At 37.2% G+C, this 19,606-nt stretch overlaps 1 protein-coding gene across 1 annotated transcript in view; it reads right to left on the bottom strand.

Moving 5' to 3' along the window:
• The window catches only part of DCDC2 (doublecortin domain containing 2), a 70,936-nt gene that overhangs the window by 38,468 nt on the left and 12,862 nt on the right, over window positions 1-19,606 (bottom strand). The window contains exons 3-8 of the mRNA XM_062568029.1: window positions 14,311-14,313; window positions 13,648-13,662; window positions 7,417-7,493; window positions 7,182-7,313; window positions 2,446-2,592; window positions 1,274-1,328 (exon numbers count right to left, since the gene is read on the bottom strand). Of these exons, the coding sequence (XP_062424013.1) occupies window positions 1,274-1,328; window positions 2,446-2,592; window positions 7,182-7,313; window positions 7,417-7,493; window positions 13,648-13,662; window positions 14,311-14,313 (429 nt within the window). The remainder of the gene's footprint in view (window positions 1-1,273; window positions 1,329-2,445; window positions 2,593-7,181; window positions 7,314-7,416; window positions 7,494-13,647; window positions 13,663-14,310; window positions 14,314-19,606) is intronic.

Here is a 19,606-nt window from a genome sequence, read left to right as displayed (position 1 = left end):
TTAATAAAATATTATCTTTTTTTTTAATTTTAGTGTAATCAGTAGAAATCGGTTATGTTTAAAATAATTTATTGAAACACTGTCTTTAATTGATTGTTTCTGTATAAAGAAAGACAAGGCCATATTTCAGCTTCTTCCAATTCCTAAAGATTCAAATCACAGACTGTTACTTCCAAGCAATAGCAGTGAAAAACGTAGATACTAAATTGAAGGAAAGACAACATGATCTATACCAGTTCAGTCTATGTCGCACTAGATATTTGAGAGCAACAGCATATACTCCTGCCTCCCTAAGTTCTGAAGCTTCCTTGTTATCAGCGTGTCAAGTATTGGGCAACTGTCTTTTGTTAAAATCCCCCAGGATAAATCTGAATATCAAATATTTTTCTGTATAGATATTAATTTCTTGTCTCTTCTTCTCATAGTTAAGACAGATAATAATGAGTTATTTTTAAGAATGCTGGAATTGTAAAGCTTACATTATAAAAGCAAACAAACATCACTTGAAACTATTCTCTACTGAGGCTTTACCTTCTACTGCATTTCAACAGAATGGAAAAGAGCCTTGAATATTTTATTGTCTATTCTGTTTAGGGGTTACGGGGTTTTGCATATTGTGGATAGAGAGGATCAATTACCACAATTATAATGAGCCTGTGAGTCTGACTCTCTACTGTCTTGTTACTCATACAGTAAACTGCACTCGCACAATCCTTGTGCAAAAAGATACTTCTGATTTGGAATTGTTTTTAAACCCACAGTGGACTCATTCTGTACACATATAAATAGCTATGCAGGATAGAATGCAATGGAGATTCAAATTCTATATTATAATCATTAGCAAAGGACAATGCATGGGACAGGAAACTGCTTTTAGGGCCTTATTCAGACTTTAAGTATTGAGATAAATCATTTCCTGCAATAGGTTCTATGTTTTTCCTTTAGGTGTATAATTTGAATAAATAAACGAACAATTACACAACGATCATTGAAAAAGATTATGGGAAAGACCTCAAGGCAGGAGCTGATCTTTACTATGGAAGCTTTCATTAAAATAAAGCAGTAATTATTGCAACAATATTTCCCTGGATTTCTTCTGTCTAATTGACACTGCAAATAGCTACAGATTCATCAAGCAATAACAAGCATACCAGCAGGTGGCTGTGTATTTTCTCTCCTCAGACTTAAATTAAAACCCAAAGGACAGTGACTTTCCATCTGCTGGAATTAAAAGAAGCTAGAAACAAACTTTATTAAGGCATTTGATACTCACACTCCCTTTAGATTTTCGAGATCCCACAATAGGAGGTAATGAGGAAGCTTTGGAACTGTAGAAATAAGTCATATCTTAGAATATGTATATGTCATTATTACAGATACTATCTGTAAATAGTACAGTAATAAAGTAATTATTTGAAGGTAATATCAAGTCAGCTATGGCAACGGAGTTATTCTATCCATTGCAGTTTTATTAAAAAGCACTAGTTTCCGTTCACTAGGCTATATCTAAATGAATGATCACTGAGTTATTCAAATAAACGCATTAAATTTTCCCATAATATATGTTTTATATAATGAAGAACCTCAGAGCAATAGTCAGTGAATTACTATGTGAAAGATCCTTATAACTATTATAATGAAAATACTTCCATCCACCAAAATTCAGTGCATCTCGGTCAGTTTAATTTAACTGCTAGGCACATCTCAGGCAATACTTTTCATTTCCTTTAAACTCACTTGTTGCAAATGTTTTCTAAAATACTTTCCACATCGTCTGTATTTGTTTGCTAAAAGGAATTATAAATTACACCTCAGATTAGTGTAGAATCTGGGACAAAATTCCCTAAATTATACCAAAATTTATACGTAGAATGTGGGAAAAAGTTCCCTCTCTTTCCATTTATGTCAATGGAATGACTTCCAGTTTAGGTTCAGCTTTTTCCAAAGATACTCAAAGCCCAGGTTTCTCCTGACAGAGACCTTATTTAGGATTCTATTATGCAATAATACTGGCCTACAAAAAAAGACCGAAATACAAAACACTCTTAAAGGGGTACATAATCCATAAAACATTACAAAACAGTAGATGTAGATTGGTGAGCTACTTAATCTCATTCAGCTATATAAATTTAGATCCATGGAAAAACAAATTAAGTCAAGTCAAAATAATCCTTCTTCAGGTATTAATTTTGTAATGCATAATGAATGGCACATTTCTGGTGTGAAATTTCACTTTTCATTTTCTCTTTTGTTACAGATTTCTATCCCAGCTTTCTCAAAAGTTGTTGAGAAAGTTATACATTCATACTAACCTATCTATCCCTCTCTCCCTCCCTTATGAATGTTCTTGGAATGATAATTTTGTACTTTACTGGTGGTACTTTGTAAACATGTTGACGCACACAAAAGGATGTGAAAAGTGTACCACACATATGTGGAACTTACCCCTGTGGCCTTCTTATTGTAGATTTGCTGAACAGGAGATTACCATATGGCAACTTCTTAAATTTGTCTCTGCCCACTGCGACATAAAACTGCCCATTCTCCAGATCTGACCCATTCTGAACAAGTTTTCCATCTAAAGTGTAGAGTCTGGAAAACATGAATATACTTAATATAATAAACCTTACCCCTCAGTTAGTTTACTGAGAGTACTGAAAGCTCTATTAATTTAAACCCACTACATCAGTTTGAATGTCTCAGTTTGAAACCCAGTAAAATACTATGGCTGTCATACAGTGACCACTCACTGTACAGAAAAGGGAAGACATAGCAAAAAAAATTATTTAAATTTAAAATTATTTAAATCACATCTGCTACTAATAAACTAATAAACTAATAAAAGACGAAGCAATACGTCACATGAAATACTCTCCTCATTTCTAAGCTAGGTATGAAGAATAAATTACTTTCTATACTAACAAGATCTTTAACATCTTTCCCTGACACTTTGGAAGGGATCTATTACATGGGTTCTCAGCCTCTCTCTTACCAAATTCCTACTCCTGTGGGTGGTCTGGGCATTCTTCAGTAACTTGAGAAGAAAAAGGGCATTCATGGCCCCATGACTCAGAACCCAAGATCAGACCATCTAACATTGACACAAACTTGATACTATCATGCTTATATTGTTATATAGTACAGTCCAAAGCGTTTGAGCATGGCTATACCTGGTGGGGTAAGGCTGAAAATAGCAGGAAATGCATTAGAATACTAAAGCAAGAAGCTGTGCATCTTAAACATCTACAATACAAATAATTAATACGTCTACTACACTGGGCAGATTTTTACCACAACCATTTCTGTTCATACTCTGTATATATTTACTGAGAAAGAAGGAATGCATTAGCATTTGGGGATTTCTATCTCTATGTTATCCCAATCACTTCAATATCAAGTTTGTGATTTTATTTAAAGACAGTCTTAACTATGAGGAAGGAGGAATGATTTCAAAATGCAACAGTAGTTATAGTTATTTTTTTAAAAAATGGCAATATTAACACTTTCGCATTTAAGTCCTTTAAGTACAGGAACGTTGAACGTCCATCTTAAATGTATTTCTCTAAGCCATCTAGAGAAGCTACTGTGTGTTATTCATAAATTTCAACCAAACTCAAGGAGATATAAAATGTTACTTAAGTCCATGCAATGAACCTTCTATGAAGAATATCAATACGTTGGCTTGGGAACCAAGGTACCTGGGTTAAAGTGCAGAATTCTTCAGTTTCACAGAGAATAATCTACCTCTTAAGTTCAGACACACAGTGATGTCTGAATAAATACAGAAAAATAGCGCTGCAGTTTATAGAACCCCTCACAGAATCACCAGTGGCTGAGGCTGGCAGGGAGCTCTGGAAATCGCTTAGTGCAACTCCTCCCTGCTTAAAGCAGGAGCAACTAGAACAGGTTGCAGTGCTGTGTCCAGTTGGATTCTGACTACCTCCAAGGATAGAGACTCCACAGACTTTCTAAGCAACCCGCTCCCATGTTCAACCACCCTTAGAGGACAAAAGCTTTTTTCTTTTATTTCAGTAGAATTTTCTGTATTTCAATTTGTGCTCATTGCCTCTCACCCTGTCACTGGTCACTGCTGAGAAGAGCCCGGCTGCATCTTTTTTACTGCCCCCATCAGATATTTATACACATTGATAAAATCCTCCTTCAGCCTTCTCTTCTCTAGGCGAAACAGTCCAGCTCTCTCAGACTCTCCTCCTATGAGAGATGCTTCAAGCCCCTAAACACCTTTGTGGCCCTTTGCTGGACTCACTCCAGTAACTCTCTCTTTCTTCTACTCTGTTCGTGAATGCACCTTGGTTTTCTAGGTGCCACCTCCCATTCAGAAATATCTTAGTTTTCTAAGTGTAGAGACTGAAAGTTCACAAAGGTGAAATTTAAGCCTTTTGAAATCTTGCTCCTATTGCTGCTCCCTTATATAGAAGCATGCAAGCTCTGATGCACCCATCTGTGCTATTCATATTTACTTTTCAGCGCAGTAATTTCATAGGCATGCCAGCAATTCAAAGGACAATTTGCTTCCCTACCACAAAGGCACCATCAGTTACAACCAAACAATGATGATAAAATAACCAATCTAAAAATCAGCAAAAAGCCTATTTCTGAATTAATCTCACTATGCTTTGCTAGATTACATTACAACTCTGTTCCCCCAAAGCGAATCAGTGTACTGCAGTTTAAGAACTATGTTACATATTTCTATGGGTTATATATGCATACATATATGCATGCATTTGGGGTATTTGTAATTGATCTTTTGCTTTGCTTGTGTTTTAATGCACAAAAATAATTTGCTTAATGTAACACCTGAAAACTTTACGGACAAACAACAACCATAGTAACGGAATCAAATATAATCTGTCACTGAAGATGAAAGTGAATCTAAAAATGTATTTAATGCAATTTCAAACAAATATATTTATTATTACTGACTTAACAAGCATCAGACAAGCTTGTGATGTTTACTACTGAAGCCTTCTACCCACCCATCTGGCCACAACTACTCAAAGACCACCTGTGTTCTCTTATATTCCCCTGGCTAATATTATGCAGCAGGGATGTCCCTTTGGTCATTTCTCACTTCTTCTGGTCACTGGGGAATGATCTACAGCTCATTTGGTGAAAGAAAGGCTTCCATTTTCCCTCCTGCATCCAAGCCAAGAAGTGGCAGCCAAATCAAAGAAACCATACAGGCTGCCACAGGAGACAAAAAAGCCACAACTTATCAGACCAGTATCCCCAAAATCATGGCTGCCTACTCAGACAACTGCTTTTATTCCTTGACTTCCAGGCACCACCTACTTGTTCATCAGGTTGCTGTACTCCAACCCCCTGCACAATCTAATAAGCAGAAAGGCTACTTTCTCACTGTCTTCTCTCCCATACTACTTCTTCCCACCCCAATTCTAATGAGGGAGGATCAATAACTTAAAAAAAGAAAAAAAAAGATAGCCACATGTGAAGCTGCATAAAACTTGGCTGCTTTGTAAGTCATCTAATGACATGGAAAAGAAAAAAAATGCTGCATCTATACTGCAAGTTCTTATCATTCCATTCATCCTTATTTAATGAGAAATCGTATCTTCTCAGCATCAGTGGGCTTACAGGACCTCCCCTAGTGCTCACACAGTTTCAGTAAACCTCAGCAATTAATGTGTAACTTATTAAAGAAGAGTGATAACTTTACTAGCATATTTAATATGTATTCCTAGGGTATTTTTAAGGGAAAGAAAATAAAAACTGGGTTAATAGGAAACCAGAAATGGAAAATATTAAATAATTCAAAATGTCATGTACATTATCTTATTTTTTAAAGAAATAAAACTAAAAACTGAAGGAAACTTCTCAAAAGCAACTCTAACTCTGTACAGAACGATGTTTTCATATACATCATTCAGCTTCACCAAAGAGTGATACCAAGCAATGAGAATAAAACATGGAAGGTTTTTAAATTCCTAAGCAGCCCAGGAACAGAAACAATTGATATGCTGTGAACAGCTGTTAAATCCAATCACTTCAAAACTACACTAGTTGAGAATCAGATATAGAAAGCAGAAAAGAAACATGTGTTTAGGTTTACTTTACCGCAAGTACAAGTGCTAAGTAACCTGTTAAGATGAGCAAAGAGATGGAGTGTTGAGAGGAAAAGATTAGGTGAAACCTAGTAGGCAACAGACAACATTAATTTTTTATGGGCTGTATCACTCTGGGAAAGCAATAAGAACTGAGAGAGATTATTTTATTTTTATTGATTTGGGAAAAATTTTGCAAACTTAGCCTCCGACATTGCATAAGCTGCAAAGAATGATTTTCCATTCTTTTCCGTCATAAGAATGGATTTTTGTAATGTGCTCCGTGGGGAAACACTGGAACACCAGTAACTTGCCAGTACACACCTTGGCAGCCTGCTTAAGTTGCAATGTTTCCCACGAAGACTGGATATCATTTTGCTCTAGAACTTGAAATAGCCAACAGATCTTCTCTTAGAGTGTTTATTTCACATTTTAAGGCTTTAAGTGATTGCAAACTATCTATGCAAGAGGTCATCTTCTATCCCTGGGATATCACAAGAACTCAGACCAGCTGAGACACTGGAACTGGCAACCCCCAGGTATAACTTTAGTCCTGGCTCTGCTAGGAGGTTGAGCCAGTTGAATATAGAGCACATTCTCATCACAGCACAGGTCTTCAAAAACCGAAAGGATTTAAAATATCTTCTCTGGAATTGTTTGTCCAAGTGAACATAAAGAACTGTCAAATTAAACGGTAACATGGATTGCATCTATTATTGAGATATATTCTGTATAATAGTTTCCAAACATTTTGTCTGACTTCAGTGTTCACTTATTTTATTCTGATACATAAATTAATAAATAATACTAGATATATTGTACCATTATATACCTGCCAACTAAGTATTTAATCAAGAAATAAATATAAAAATAAAAAGAGGGTTTGGGTTTTTTAATAATGGTTAAAATGAAACATGAAGATGAATTAAGGTAAACATTTTTTGTATTTCTTTTCTTTGTTTTTTTGATTTATTTTAATCTTTTTATATTGAAATTTTCTACTAAGCAGGAAGGATCCCTTATACCTGCTTTGAAAATTTAAGAACGTATCTATACATATCAAATGCACCTTGCAATTATTCAACTTCTAGATACCTGTGCACAGCTCCACTTCTGAGGGTAACTTTTTCTGTAACCATTTCAAGAATATGATCCCACTGATTCAGTGTTTTCCTGGGAATGAGGAGGCGCACTACAGGGCTGATAAGGTCTCCATTAGCAATCAGGCTGAAATAAAGTACAGTTAAATAATTTGGAGGAGCATTTTAAGCAAAACTCATCTGAGGATAAGGAAACAATAGGCAGTTCACTAACTGAAAATTCTACTTACAAAATAGTGCAGGGCTCCTGAAGTGGTTTTCGAAACCGTGCTGACACATTGATTCTACTGTGGGTAACCGGCTTCACCTGCAGGAACAAAGAAAACAAAGAAATTATTCAGTCTTCACTTTGGGATGGCATTCGTCTTGATCACCAGCAAGGAGAGCAGAGTATCTGCAGAAATTGTAACAATGAAAGCATGGTAAAACACACAGTGCAGTGCCAAGGGGTCAGAATTATATGGGCATCTTTGGTAGCTTCTCCGCCCTTGCTCCTAGACATGCAAGACAATGTTCCCCACCACCATTCTTGCTTTCTTAGTTCTCACTGCTCATGACCATGGCTCAGTAAAACTCACATCTTCTCTTTTTAATGATAAATGCTATCCTTAGATCCCTTTGATATTACGTAAGTATTTTTTACTCCTGCACAGCTCTTTTCATCCAAATTCATCAACAATTTTAAAAGGTTGGTGAATACTACCCTCATTTTAGAGGAATGATTCACAATGAGGTGAATTGCAAGGTTTTAGATATCAGAACAAAACACAGCCTACCTAATTTCCAGCAGTATCTCCTGTACCTTTTTGAACAGATGCTATGATCAGATTGATAAGGTTGTTCAACAGTAATGCTATTATATTAATTATGAACAGAATGTTACACAATACTATCTAGCTAGGTTATCCTACTGCATTTTTAAACACACTATCAAATTTTAAATAAGGAATAAAAACAAACTCCAAAGCCATTAGGAAGATTTCTTAATTCACCGTAATTAGCAAATCAAAATAAGGTGTCAATCCCAAACAAACATCCAAAAGTCCCAGCACATACATTAACAAATTGGCAACATTTCTACTAAAGGCTATAAAAGCTCAAAGGATTAAATACTGTCATGCCCAGAGAGACACATGCTTTAAAATAGATGTACAGAGTTTATTTAAAATGGTAACATTCCCAAACACTGTGTAAAGCAGTCTAATGATGTGATGTCTTGCAGCTTTATCACACTTTGTGCTAATTTAATCAATATCTCCAATTTCAATTTAGAAAAAAGGCTCTGGGCTCCACTGCTTTAAATCTTCACATGGGTTTTCATACAAATTAATTCAGTACTGACAGAACTGCTTTCTGGGTCTTTCTCTTCTGCAGACTTAGAGAAAACAAAGAGGCCCTGGACTTGCTACAAACTCCAACCTCTAAGGCTAAAAGTAGTTACTAAAATAATCAAATCTGACTTCCCATGTAACACACAAAACCTTATACAGCTACTTCTACATCAAGCACATAAATTCTGGAGATAAACTACATCTTTCAGCGACAAAAACAATCAACAAAACAAAACAAAAAAAACCCTGTCATTCCTTCCTGTACAACCACTTCCAGTGAAGGACAGCAGCCAGGTAAACCTTCTGAACAAAGAGGGGACATGGTCATCTGAAGGATGTTTTGGCCAGACTTTTCTACAGCAGGAGAAACAGAAAGATACTTCTGCAGTGTTGTGCCAGCTGTGCTTGTGGACAAGACTAGGAAACAGACTGTGGACTGGGCAGCTTGGGTCCTTAAGGTCTACTTCATAGATAAATGTTTGTCTTGGCCTTATTCAATGAGATAATCTTTACTGGACTATCTGTCCACAAAACTATTACTCATTACCTGACATAATCTCTGTTCACAGCCCTCCCATCAACTCCAGAGTGCTCAGAACCAGATGCAAGATTCACACCTACTACTACAAGCTTGGAAAAAGAATAAGAGGTTGCTGTCATACAGCTTATAAATAGAGAGGGCAAAGAAATTTTTGGAGATTGCCAAATAACGTAGGAAAACAGCCATTCTTGCAAAAACATTCAAAGCACATTTTTCAGGACATAAGCATAACTGGTCACTTATGTCGCTAAAACTTAGGGTGAAAATTTACTGGGTCTCTAGGGAAAAAAAGAAACCATATCTTAAACTGGAACATCTGAAAACATTCCATTTTGCTGCTGTCAGTCATTAAGGGTTATTTGCCAACGGAAGCAACCTAACAGAAAGCTTCAGAATCTGGAAAAAGGAGGGTAACTTTCTGAAAAGTATGTTACTGATGGCTGAGGCACACTAATTCACTTCCATAGCATCTGATCCTAATATTTAGACTCCAAATATGGGCTGCTTCCAAAGTGGGAACAGTATAACTTAGGCTGTCCTTATACCTCTCTGCATAGCTACTGGGTTGCTAGACCAATTCACCACGAAGTACTCAATATATCTCATTTACAAGGCTAAAAGACCAATTGATCCTGTGTTTGTAGAAACTCCAGACCTGATAATAAGATCATGATAGACTTCTCTGATCAACATTAGCCATAAGCATTAGAGAGCAGAAGGAAAACGATTAAAACTCCGGAATAGATTTTCCTCATTAAATCCAAAATGCTACATTCTGGATTTAATGAGGAAAATCTACTCCAGCGACTTCAAAAGAGCAACCAGAGGAGATGGAGTGTTAGCCCCTTTTAATAACATGCTTATATAGTGCCTTCATCAGTAAACCTCAAAGCACTTGATACTGACTTCAGTCGAATTATCCCCATGCTAATGCCAGGGGAGCCAACACTGCAACTTGATATAATCACACACAAGCCTAAGAGAAGAAGCAGGCATGTGTTGCCCAAATCCCACTTGACTGTTCCTCCACACTGTCTCTCAGGCTCCACCAGGATCACTCTAAATGTGCTTTTCTGGTTGCTTTCAGGAAGACTTGTATTTTCCTCTCTGCAATACAACATACCTATTAAAAATTCTTCTGCCTACTGACAGCTTTCTAATGATCCTCAACCTTCCACAGCCACATCAACATGTGACATAAGAGTGCACAAAAAATAACAGCACAGGAAACCCACAGTGAGGGCACTTAAGGACAGTAGAGGTAATCTTTCAAAAACCCTGACCACTTTCAGCTTTTTTAGCACTTTCTTAGCTATCTACCTTATTTCCTCAACATAATTTAGAACTCTCTGTTGCATCCCTGTCTCTCAGGCACAACACTGTGAGTGAATTTCAAAATCTTATCAGTACGGGTACAACTCGGTCAAGATACACAAGGTTTTGCAAAGCTATACAGCTCCTGGGCAGCTAAGGACAATTGAGTAGCTAAAACCATGTGAATCATGTTTAAAGATATGTTGTTATTGTTTCACAACTAATTGTTATGTTTATGATAGCAATGTCTAAGAGCTAAATTAGACTGGGGTCACAGTGACTGAGGCACTACAAAGCCTTAACTGTTTCAAAAATATATAGCTAAATACTTTTAACTCACAACACTAGATGATGAAATACAAGCTGAGCACAGGACATGCTAACATTTGCTGAGAAAGCCCAAAGCGTTTGAGAAGCAGTCACTTAGACATCAGAAAGTGGAAAATATGTGAGTAAACCTACTGTAAGTATTTTGGGGTTTGATGCTCACCCACAACACTGTTTCCACCATGAGAAAAACCTTATATCACTTTTAGAAAAGCTGATGCCTTTTCCATCTCTGTGGCTCACGTCTGCAGTTGATATCTATGCCTAAGCTCAGGAACTCTAAATAGGCCATCAAACCAAGTTCTCTCATATAGTCTGCATCACTTAGATCGTAATGACCAACTTCATTAGAGCTAGTTAGAAAATGTTCACTAAACATGAAGAAGCCCTTTAGGATATTCCCAGGAGTGTCCAATTATTTAGTTGTTCCTGCAAGCTGATGAAACCATTAATTTTGATGCAGGCACCTCAGAAGGCCACCATGTTATTGTAGGCAGCCCAATCACCAGCCCCAGGAGAAAACAAGTAACCTGACAGACATTGAAGGTTTACTCATTATTCAAAAGTTCATATAGATACAGCGTCATCTGCTTGCAAGCCTGTATTTTGGGTTACTCTCTCAAAGAGCCATTAATATTTCTAGCAGTTTTCTCTGGCTTTACTTGGAAAAAAAAGACAGCTCTGTTCTTAAATAGACATACTGCAGGGGACTGCAAGATGGGACCAAGATGAGGCACAGACTTCATATTTTTATTTTCTTTCTTATCATGGCCTAAATAAGAACAGAACACAAATCTGTATTGTTTTGCTAAGCCTACTGAGATCAAATCAAACTTGCCCTCTATACTTAAAGGTAAAAAACGTATCAGTGTGATATTACATTTGCTAATGCAATGCTGCAAAAAAATCAGCTTGCAGAAATGCCATCATGACTATAACAACATTAGCTTGCTTAAAACACCACACAGGTATCTGAAACAGTGCACAGAGGAGGCCTCAGTTCCTGGGAGCCTGGAACAGAATAGTCCAGATTAAATGAGACAGACATTGGGCCATGCTGGTACAGAACTCACAGCTTTCTGTCCTTCCCTATTGCAACAGCAGAGATAAATATGCTCCATCTTTCCTCTGAGTTCCCATATGCTCCTAGGCAGATGTTTAGGCTACAGTTGTTTGTCTGGAAGAAGAGAGATCACTAATTTCTTTGGGACTGCTGGCCTTTTGAAGGAAATTTTACATGTGATCTGCTTCAGAGAACAAAACTCATTATATTCATCCAGGACACAGGGACATTGATTCTGCATATGGAAGACAGGAAAGTAAAATATATAAATTATAAAGAAGAAAAAAAAAGTTGAGAGGCTGAATGGATGCCTTGGCTACAGCACTGTGTATCAAATTCTCCAAGCACAACAGAGCACAAAGCTCTGTACAAATTACCTCAGCCTACCATTAAGCCACCTTTTTTTAAAAAAAGTGAGTATTTCTATATAATTTAAAAAAACCCCACACCCTATGCACCATTAACCCCAAGTGTCCTGTTCAATTTTTTTTCTGGCACAGTTTTAAGTTTAAAATAACTTTTGCCTAACCAATGTTAAAGTATTTATGGGTATGAAAAGAGCTCATTTTCCAAAGTGAGGAGCATAATTTAAATGCACAGAAGTATGCATTAATAAAAGACCAACTGCTCTACTACTATAAATCAATATAGTTCCTTTGAAGTATATGGAATTATGCCAAACTACACAAGTGGAAGACCTAATCCAGGACTTAATTAAAGAATACATGACTGTTCTCATATTTCATTTGTAGGAGGTACCCATAACGGCTCAGTGTCTGGAATAGCCTGACCCCTGTGGCGCTACACAGTTACATATTAACAAAGATGTGGTCTTAGGTGAAAGTCTGTGCTTATACTAAGAGATCAGCATCACTAGACCCTAAATCCTTTATTTTCTTTTAATTTCACCAGTCAGACTCTCAGCTGATGTAAATCAACATTTTCCCATTTACGTCAGCAATCATGAGCAGATCTACATTAACCAATGGTCTGGCCCATTATGATTTTTATCTTTAAATTGTGTAAGTTTCCAGGATGTTTCAAAAGACCTCTTTAAGGGCAGCTTCCATATCCTACTGACAAATACTGCCAGAATTTCATAATTTGTGATGAGATACTCATCTGAGGTATTGCATGACAACATATAGCAGTAATGTAATACATTCAAACAAGGAAGGAAAGATCACCGTATCAGTTGAAATTCATAGGGATCTTCAAGCAAGCTGGAGGCAATTAATCAAATTGGAATTTGCAAGGCAACAGGAGCCAAAAACAGTTCGGAAATACACCTTGGGATCACTGACACTTGCAACCACCAGGATTTTCAGCTTCCTAATCTATACAGAAATTGGTGTTTCCCACAGTGTCTCTTACACCAGGAGCACTCTGATTCTTTCTTGATTCAGAAGAGAGTCACCACCTGTGAAATAACCTGTAAAAGCACTTTGCAGGTCTAGAAGAAACAAAATAGCTAAAATCAAGTAAAGCTGAAGTCAGCACAGGGCAGGTTCTGGGAGCTGAGATCACAGTCTGCATTGTTCAAGGCTTCTGTAAACACTTAAATTTCAGGATACTTTTTGCAGTCTCTCCCTTAGGGCCAAGCTTTTGGTTTTAGTTCTAATTCAGTGTAGCTGAATTTGTGTTGCTTAATGTCAGCTGCGGCTGAGTGCCCCCCATCCCAACACCCATGTGAAAACAGACAGCCAACAGGCAGATCATCTTCTAACTGAAACATGATTAAAAAATCTCTCAGTTGCTTTATAACAACATTCTGCACAATGTTTTCTCTTATGCTCTAAAATACACTAAATACTCACAAAATTAAGCAAACACATACAACATACAGCAAATACAACACACAACACGATCTACTTCAGATACTTACATCTTCCACTGTTGACTGTTGGCAAAAAATAAAACAGTATGATCAGCAGATAAACCATACCTCCAGTATACTCTTATATACATCCACATATCTCCACATATAGATTTTGTATGACAACTAACTTAAATTAGTGCATATATATACACACACACACGTATGTGTACATATGTGTAAAAATAATGTGTATATGTATTTATACATAAATACACATGTATGTATATATACACACACAAAATACACACACTAATTTAAAATAATTTTCATACAATATATATATTACAATTATGTTCAGCTACCCTTTGAAAGACTGAAGATAAGCTAAAAACAAGTTCTTTCAGTTTTCAAGTTATTCAATTTTCTTTCTTCAAACATTAGGGATAGGCTTAGCAATCACAAAAAAAAGATCAAAATCATTTGCTCATGCAATGCTTGTAACTCAGAGAGATGTTACACTGGGAAGGCATCACAACGTGTTGCGAAAAATCAGAGAGTATGACTATTCACATAAGGATTTTCAGCAACACTAAAGCAGTACGCTGTACATTTGTTCGTAATACACGTGATAGATAACAAAGAATAGCTTTCACATCTTTCTTCATCTTAACCAGTAAAAAGTAAAGAACATAATCCCTGAAATGGAATCGTATCCAGAGAAAGCTGTACTTGCTACAGCCAAGTTGGTTATAGCCCAAAGATTCTTTCTGGTCTCGATGCCAGAGTCATAAAACAAAAAGATGTAGCAAAACGGTGTAAACTTATTTTGGGTGATGTAAAGCTGTTTGTTGATCACTATGTTTAAAGTTTTTAGGTCTATGAATGCTACATTAAACCTTTCACACATTCTACACAAATATAGATAAGAAAGTGGGACAGACCTAGCACATTACTCAACCTTCTGTTGGGTACTCGGGGCTTGCAAGAGGTGTGCAACTTGTTACAGAATCATACCTCCTATATCAAAAAAGTATACCTTTTATGAAACAGTGTATCTTCTGAACACACTATGCTGCGTATTTAGCTTCTAAAAAACAGGGTGATTTTTATGCACTTGAGGACAATGCCACTCTTGGCTTCTATTTTCATTAAATAATTTTAGACTTGTACAAGTCTGGCAGCCTCTTCCCAGGCTGCTATGAAGACACAGCTGTATAACCATAGGTAAGAGATGCTACTCCTTTTCCTTACTATTTCCTAATCCTTCCTATTTCCTTTATTTCCAGAAATGTATTATCCCCTTCCATTAAAGAGTTCAAATGAAGCAACTGCATGATTTACATGTTTTTATAAAGTCATTCTGAATGACAGCAAAACAACACCCAAAAAACCTAACCTCTCTGAACCAAATGCTCTGTGCATATAATGCTGTTTTGATTTACACAGGCTTAAGAGCTGGCCTTTCTAACTGCTGTATTAATACAGTCTTTAGTGCAACTAACATCTCACTCATTCCTCACATCACTTTATAGCTAACCTTCTGAAGTTTTAAATATTTCAACACAATGTCACATACCAAACTTATCAGCTCACGCAATGAGCCATGGCTTGGCCAGTTTGTTACAATGGCCTGTTTGTTAATCAATGTGCACAGGAAAATTGAGAACAAATATTTGCATTCCCTTAGGGTAGAACCGGGGTCAAAAGAACCAAAACCCCATTTATATACACCATCACCATCCTGTGATGTGAAAGAAAGGAATGTTCAAGGTTCAGTGATCAAAAGCAAATTAAAAAGATAAAAGTTACTTACATGCCTGTTACAGCACAGGAAACATTTTCTTTTACCTACCTTATGGAAATGAGATCTTTTATAAAGAGGCATTTTTACAGACTGATTTAAGGGGGGATCTTATCAATGTGTATAAGTATCTGAAGGGAGGGTGTCAGGGGAATGGGGACAAACTCTTTTCAGTTGCCCCGTGTGACAGGACAAGAGGCAATGGGCAGAAATTGAAGCACAGGAAGTTCCGCCTGACTGTGAGGGGGAATTTCTTCACTGTGAGAGTGACGGAGCCCTGGACCAGGTCGCCCAGAGAGGTTGTGGAGTCTCCCTCTCTGGAGATCTTCAAGGCCCACCTGGATGCAGCCCTGTCTAACATGCTCTAGGTGACCCTGCTGAGCAGGGAGGTTGGACTAGCTGATCTCCAGAGGCCCCTTCCAACCTTACTGATCCTATGATTCTAAGGTTCAGTCAGATTCATAGGGCTGTTCTGCCAGCACAAAACCATTCCAGTGATCCTACACAGGAATTAACCTGGAAAAGCAATGCTCCCTGCTACTGCATTGCTAGATGGTACACTGCAGAGTACAATGCAGGCATAAACTAATGAACCATGTTATTAATTGCTATTAATTGACTGGATCCTCCAAGCTTACATAGATAGGTCACCACATAATGGCAGCTGCACAAAATTCTCAGCCCACATAACGCATAGATGAGCCAGAAACAAACTGTGCCACAACGAACGGTCCATATGGATTCACTGTGTCCTCTAGACAGTAAGGCTCCTACAAAACTCCCAAAGTATTTAAAGTCACACCCTTCCAAAAGCAATAGCTGGGGTCACTCTGTTTGCCTCCAGAGTAAATCTCCCTCCTTTCCAGCCAGTCTAAGTGAATTATATTCCCTGTGTATCTGGGGGATAAGTCTTGCCCTATCTAACTAACCCCTGGAAAGAAAAATGTTTCACTCAACATCTCTCCTATTTCTTCAGATCTTCAGGGGCCAGACCTTCAGTTTGGATAAATGAGAACAGCTTCGCTGGTGCCTCTTAGAAGCAATACCACAATGGCATGGCCTTCTCTGCCCAGGAATCAGCTTGTGCAACGCTCCAAAATACATCCCATCTGCATTGCTTCTAGATCCCCAAAACAGCTCATATTTCTTCTCCAAGTTGCACAGTGCTATACCCTACAACACTTACAATGCACACAATAATGAGATCAATAAAGCACACTTTATTCAAGCAAAATAGATCCTGGTGTTCATTTCTGTCACTGACATAACACTGCCAATTAACTTTTTTTTTACCTCTCACAATTTGTGCATTTTTCCCAAAATCTTTACACTCAACTAAACCAAAAGGACATTTCTGGCCTTTGAGGTTGATCAGAAAGGCCTGAACCGCTGAACAGTGACAGCTGAAGAACAAAAAGCAATTATTAAAAAAAAATCAAAATTTTCATAATTTCTGATCAAAGGTCAAACTTGTTAATGCTTCAAGTAAGTAAATTTAACATGAAGCAACTACTTTATGCTAAGACCAAAATGCCTGAGTTCAGTACTGATATCTCTCCCCTTTCTCCCATCTTCCTCACACACACAAAATAAAGCAGTTATCCTAAAAAAAAAACAGGCAGCCATGTTAATTATGAGGAAGAAACTGACTTCCAAGTTTCATATCAAACTCAAAACAGACCAAGAAATCTCCAGGGGCCTAAGCCAAAGCCTCTACAAATCTTTCTGTTGCTCCAAAATCCACTAAATCCATCTGTACACAAACTCCTCACTAAAATAGTCAATTTATACAATTCAGATATACACAATTATACAAACAGCAATTCTATGAATTCATAGTCCCAAGTGGAAAAAAAAGACAGAGCTTATGTTTTAACTGGATGTCTGAATCCTCCCATTACATTATGAACACTCGGGAAGAGTAACTGTTTTGTATGTCTTGTTGTGCCAATTATGTTACCAGGATACTAAATACCAAACAGTACCATACAAAATTTACCTATTAAAGATGTTGCTTGGGAGACTAAGGATGTATATCACATTTTTTTAACCCTTATACTTTGCTAATCTTATTCCACATAATACATCCGCAGTAGAATCAAGTATATTCAGTATCAGAAAATTAACAATTCTTTATTTAGTCTCTGACACAAACAATAAAAGAAATCAAGTTGGTCAGACATGGAGTACCAAGAGGGTTTTTATTTTGTATATTGGCACAGGAATACAAAGGGAAGCTTTATATATATTTAATTTCCAGATGGACCATTATTTTGTGTACAGTATTTTTTTGGGTAGCACACATTTTTTTTATTTGTTTCTGATTCTTAGGAAAATCTTGCTTCTGGGAAAATTAGATTGCTTTGGAACCCAATGGCTGTTATTTGCACACAGTGGGATCACTTCTAAGATACCATCAGGTACTTCCTTGCCCTCACAAAATTATGTCTTCAACAGAGAAAATATGAATGAACAATTTCTAACTGAGAGATGAAAGTTTAAGTGACTCAATAGTTCATTCACTAAAAAAATGTGAATTTTCTCATGATTAGGCATGAATGTTATTTGCTGGACAGGGTAAAAACTAGGTTTGAAATAAACACAATGATTGTGAATACTGGGATTTTTCATAAAAAATATATTTGGAAATATATTTTTGGAAATATATGCAAGCATGCTAAGGACAAGGTATGCATAATGTATCCAACACATATATTACAATTATTTGAGAAATTGAGGCAACATTCTAAAGTTTAAAATTCAACTTATACAAATTAATCCAATCATATCACTATCTGCAGATGAAGAGAGACCCCACTGCCTTGCAACAAAGATGCACTTAACGGACGCTGATAGAAGAAATAATTGTCATAAATGATACTGAAATCTTCTCGAGTCTCCAGGGAGAGACCATCTAGATCACAGATAGTGCCTAAAGAAATACAAATGTCCATACTTTACATATCACACTTGCAAAACAGTGTTCAGTACTTTTTACAAACAAATAATCTTATAATAAACAAATGGTAACTATGCTGGTCCATACTTCCTCAAGAGATTTGTTAGATTACTTAAGCACATCATTTAAAATGCATTTGTACTTGCAGATCACTTTCGCTATAAAAGGGATGTCCTTTTCAAAACAAGAAGCTTAGATGTAGCAAGAAGTGAAGGACAGATATGTATCTGAGAATTTTGTACCAAAACTTTAGCTTGGGTTAGGCTGAAATATTTTTACTACTTTCCCTATCAAGGAACATAACAGTTAAAAAAAAAAAAAAGGAAAGAAAGAAACAAACAACAAAAAAGACATGTTGTTGCAGTGTAAGGGGTGAGAGATCTACCAGAGGATTTAAAACAGCCTAGAGCCTGGCTGGCCATCTGCTGAGACTGGCATACAATTCTCATGATTTTGGGACAAGTGTCCTCTTCTATCCTTACTACTGTCTCTGGTTGATAAAGGCAGCAGATGGAAATCTGAACTTACTCTCCACCCTTACTTACTCTTCCCCCCAAAAGTGTACACTAAGAAGGGATGTGACATGGTCTGGGGGGTTAGCTTGTTACAGAGGCCACAAAACGGGAAATGAAAAATCAGTCTTTTCCTAAGCAGCTTGCTTCAGCCTTCCATGCAGAACCGCAATGCTACAGCCAGAAAACATGTCAGCACTTGTCTGCTGGGCTAAACAGCAAAACAGAAGGGAAAGATGAGTATTACCATGCCAGTAAAAAGCTTAGACTAGATAAAATTTGCTCATACACTCAGCCTGTCTCTTTCCCACTGGTGCTCATTGCCTTATTTCTTTTCTTTCTCCCTCTTCATTACCTGCAGCTCATCTTTCTGACCATCAGCTTCCCTCCCACACACTTTCAGTTCAGCGAATTTGCAGCACAGTGAAAATCTGCCAAGTGGCACACTACTCTGGTCTAAGGACTTTTCCCAAACTGCTACTGCTGCTAGTGCTGAAGAGTGTAGCATACAAACAGGCAAGGAGGTTCCCAATACACATTGCAGAGGCTGAAGTTAGAGGAGACAGTGATGTGGCTTCAAACTTCAGCCAGTTCTAGCAGCACACAACAGGCGATAACCTTTATGTGCTTGGTAATTGCACAAATGTTACTGCATCAAAGAGTAGCTCAGAAATCAGGGAATGAAAAACAGAAGTTAATATGAAATTACAAACGAATTGCAGATTGATGTTCTGAAGTGAAAAGGATCTTGAA

This window comes from Rhea pennata, chromosome 2, assembly GCF_028389875.1.
Source record: "Rhea pennata isolate bPtePen1 chromosome 2, bPtePen1.pri, whole genome shotgun sequence".
NCBI classification, from domain to species: domain Eukaryota; kingdom Metazoa; phylum Chordata; class Aves; order Rheiformes; family Rheidae; genus Rhea; species Rhea pennata.
This window is presented reverse-complemented; position numbering and strand designations above follow the sequence as displayed.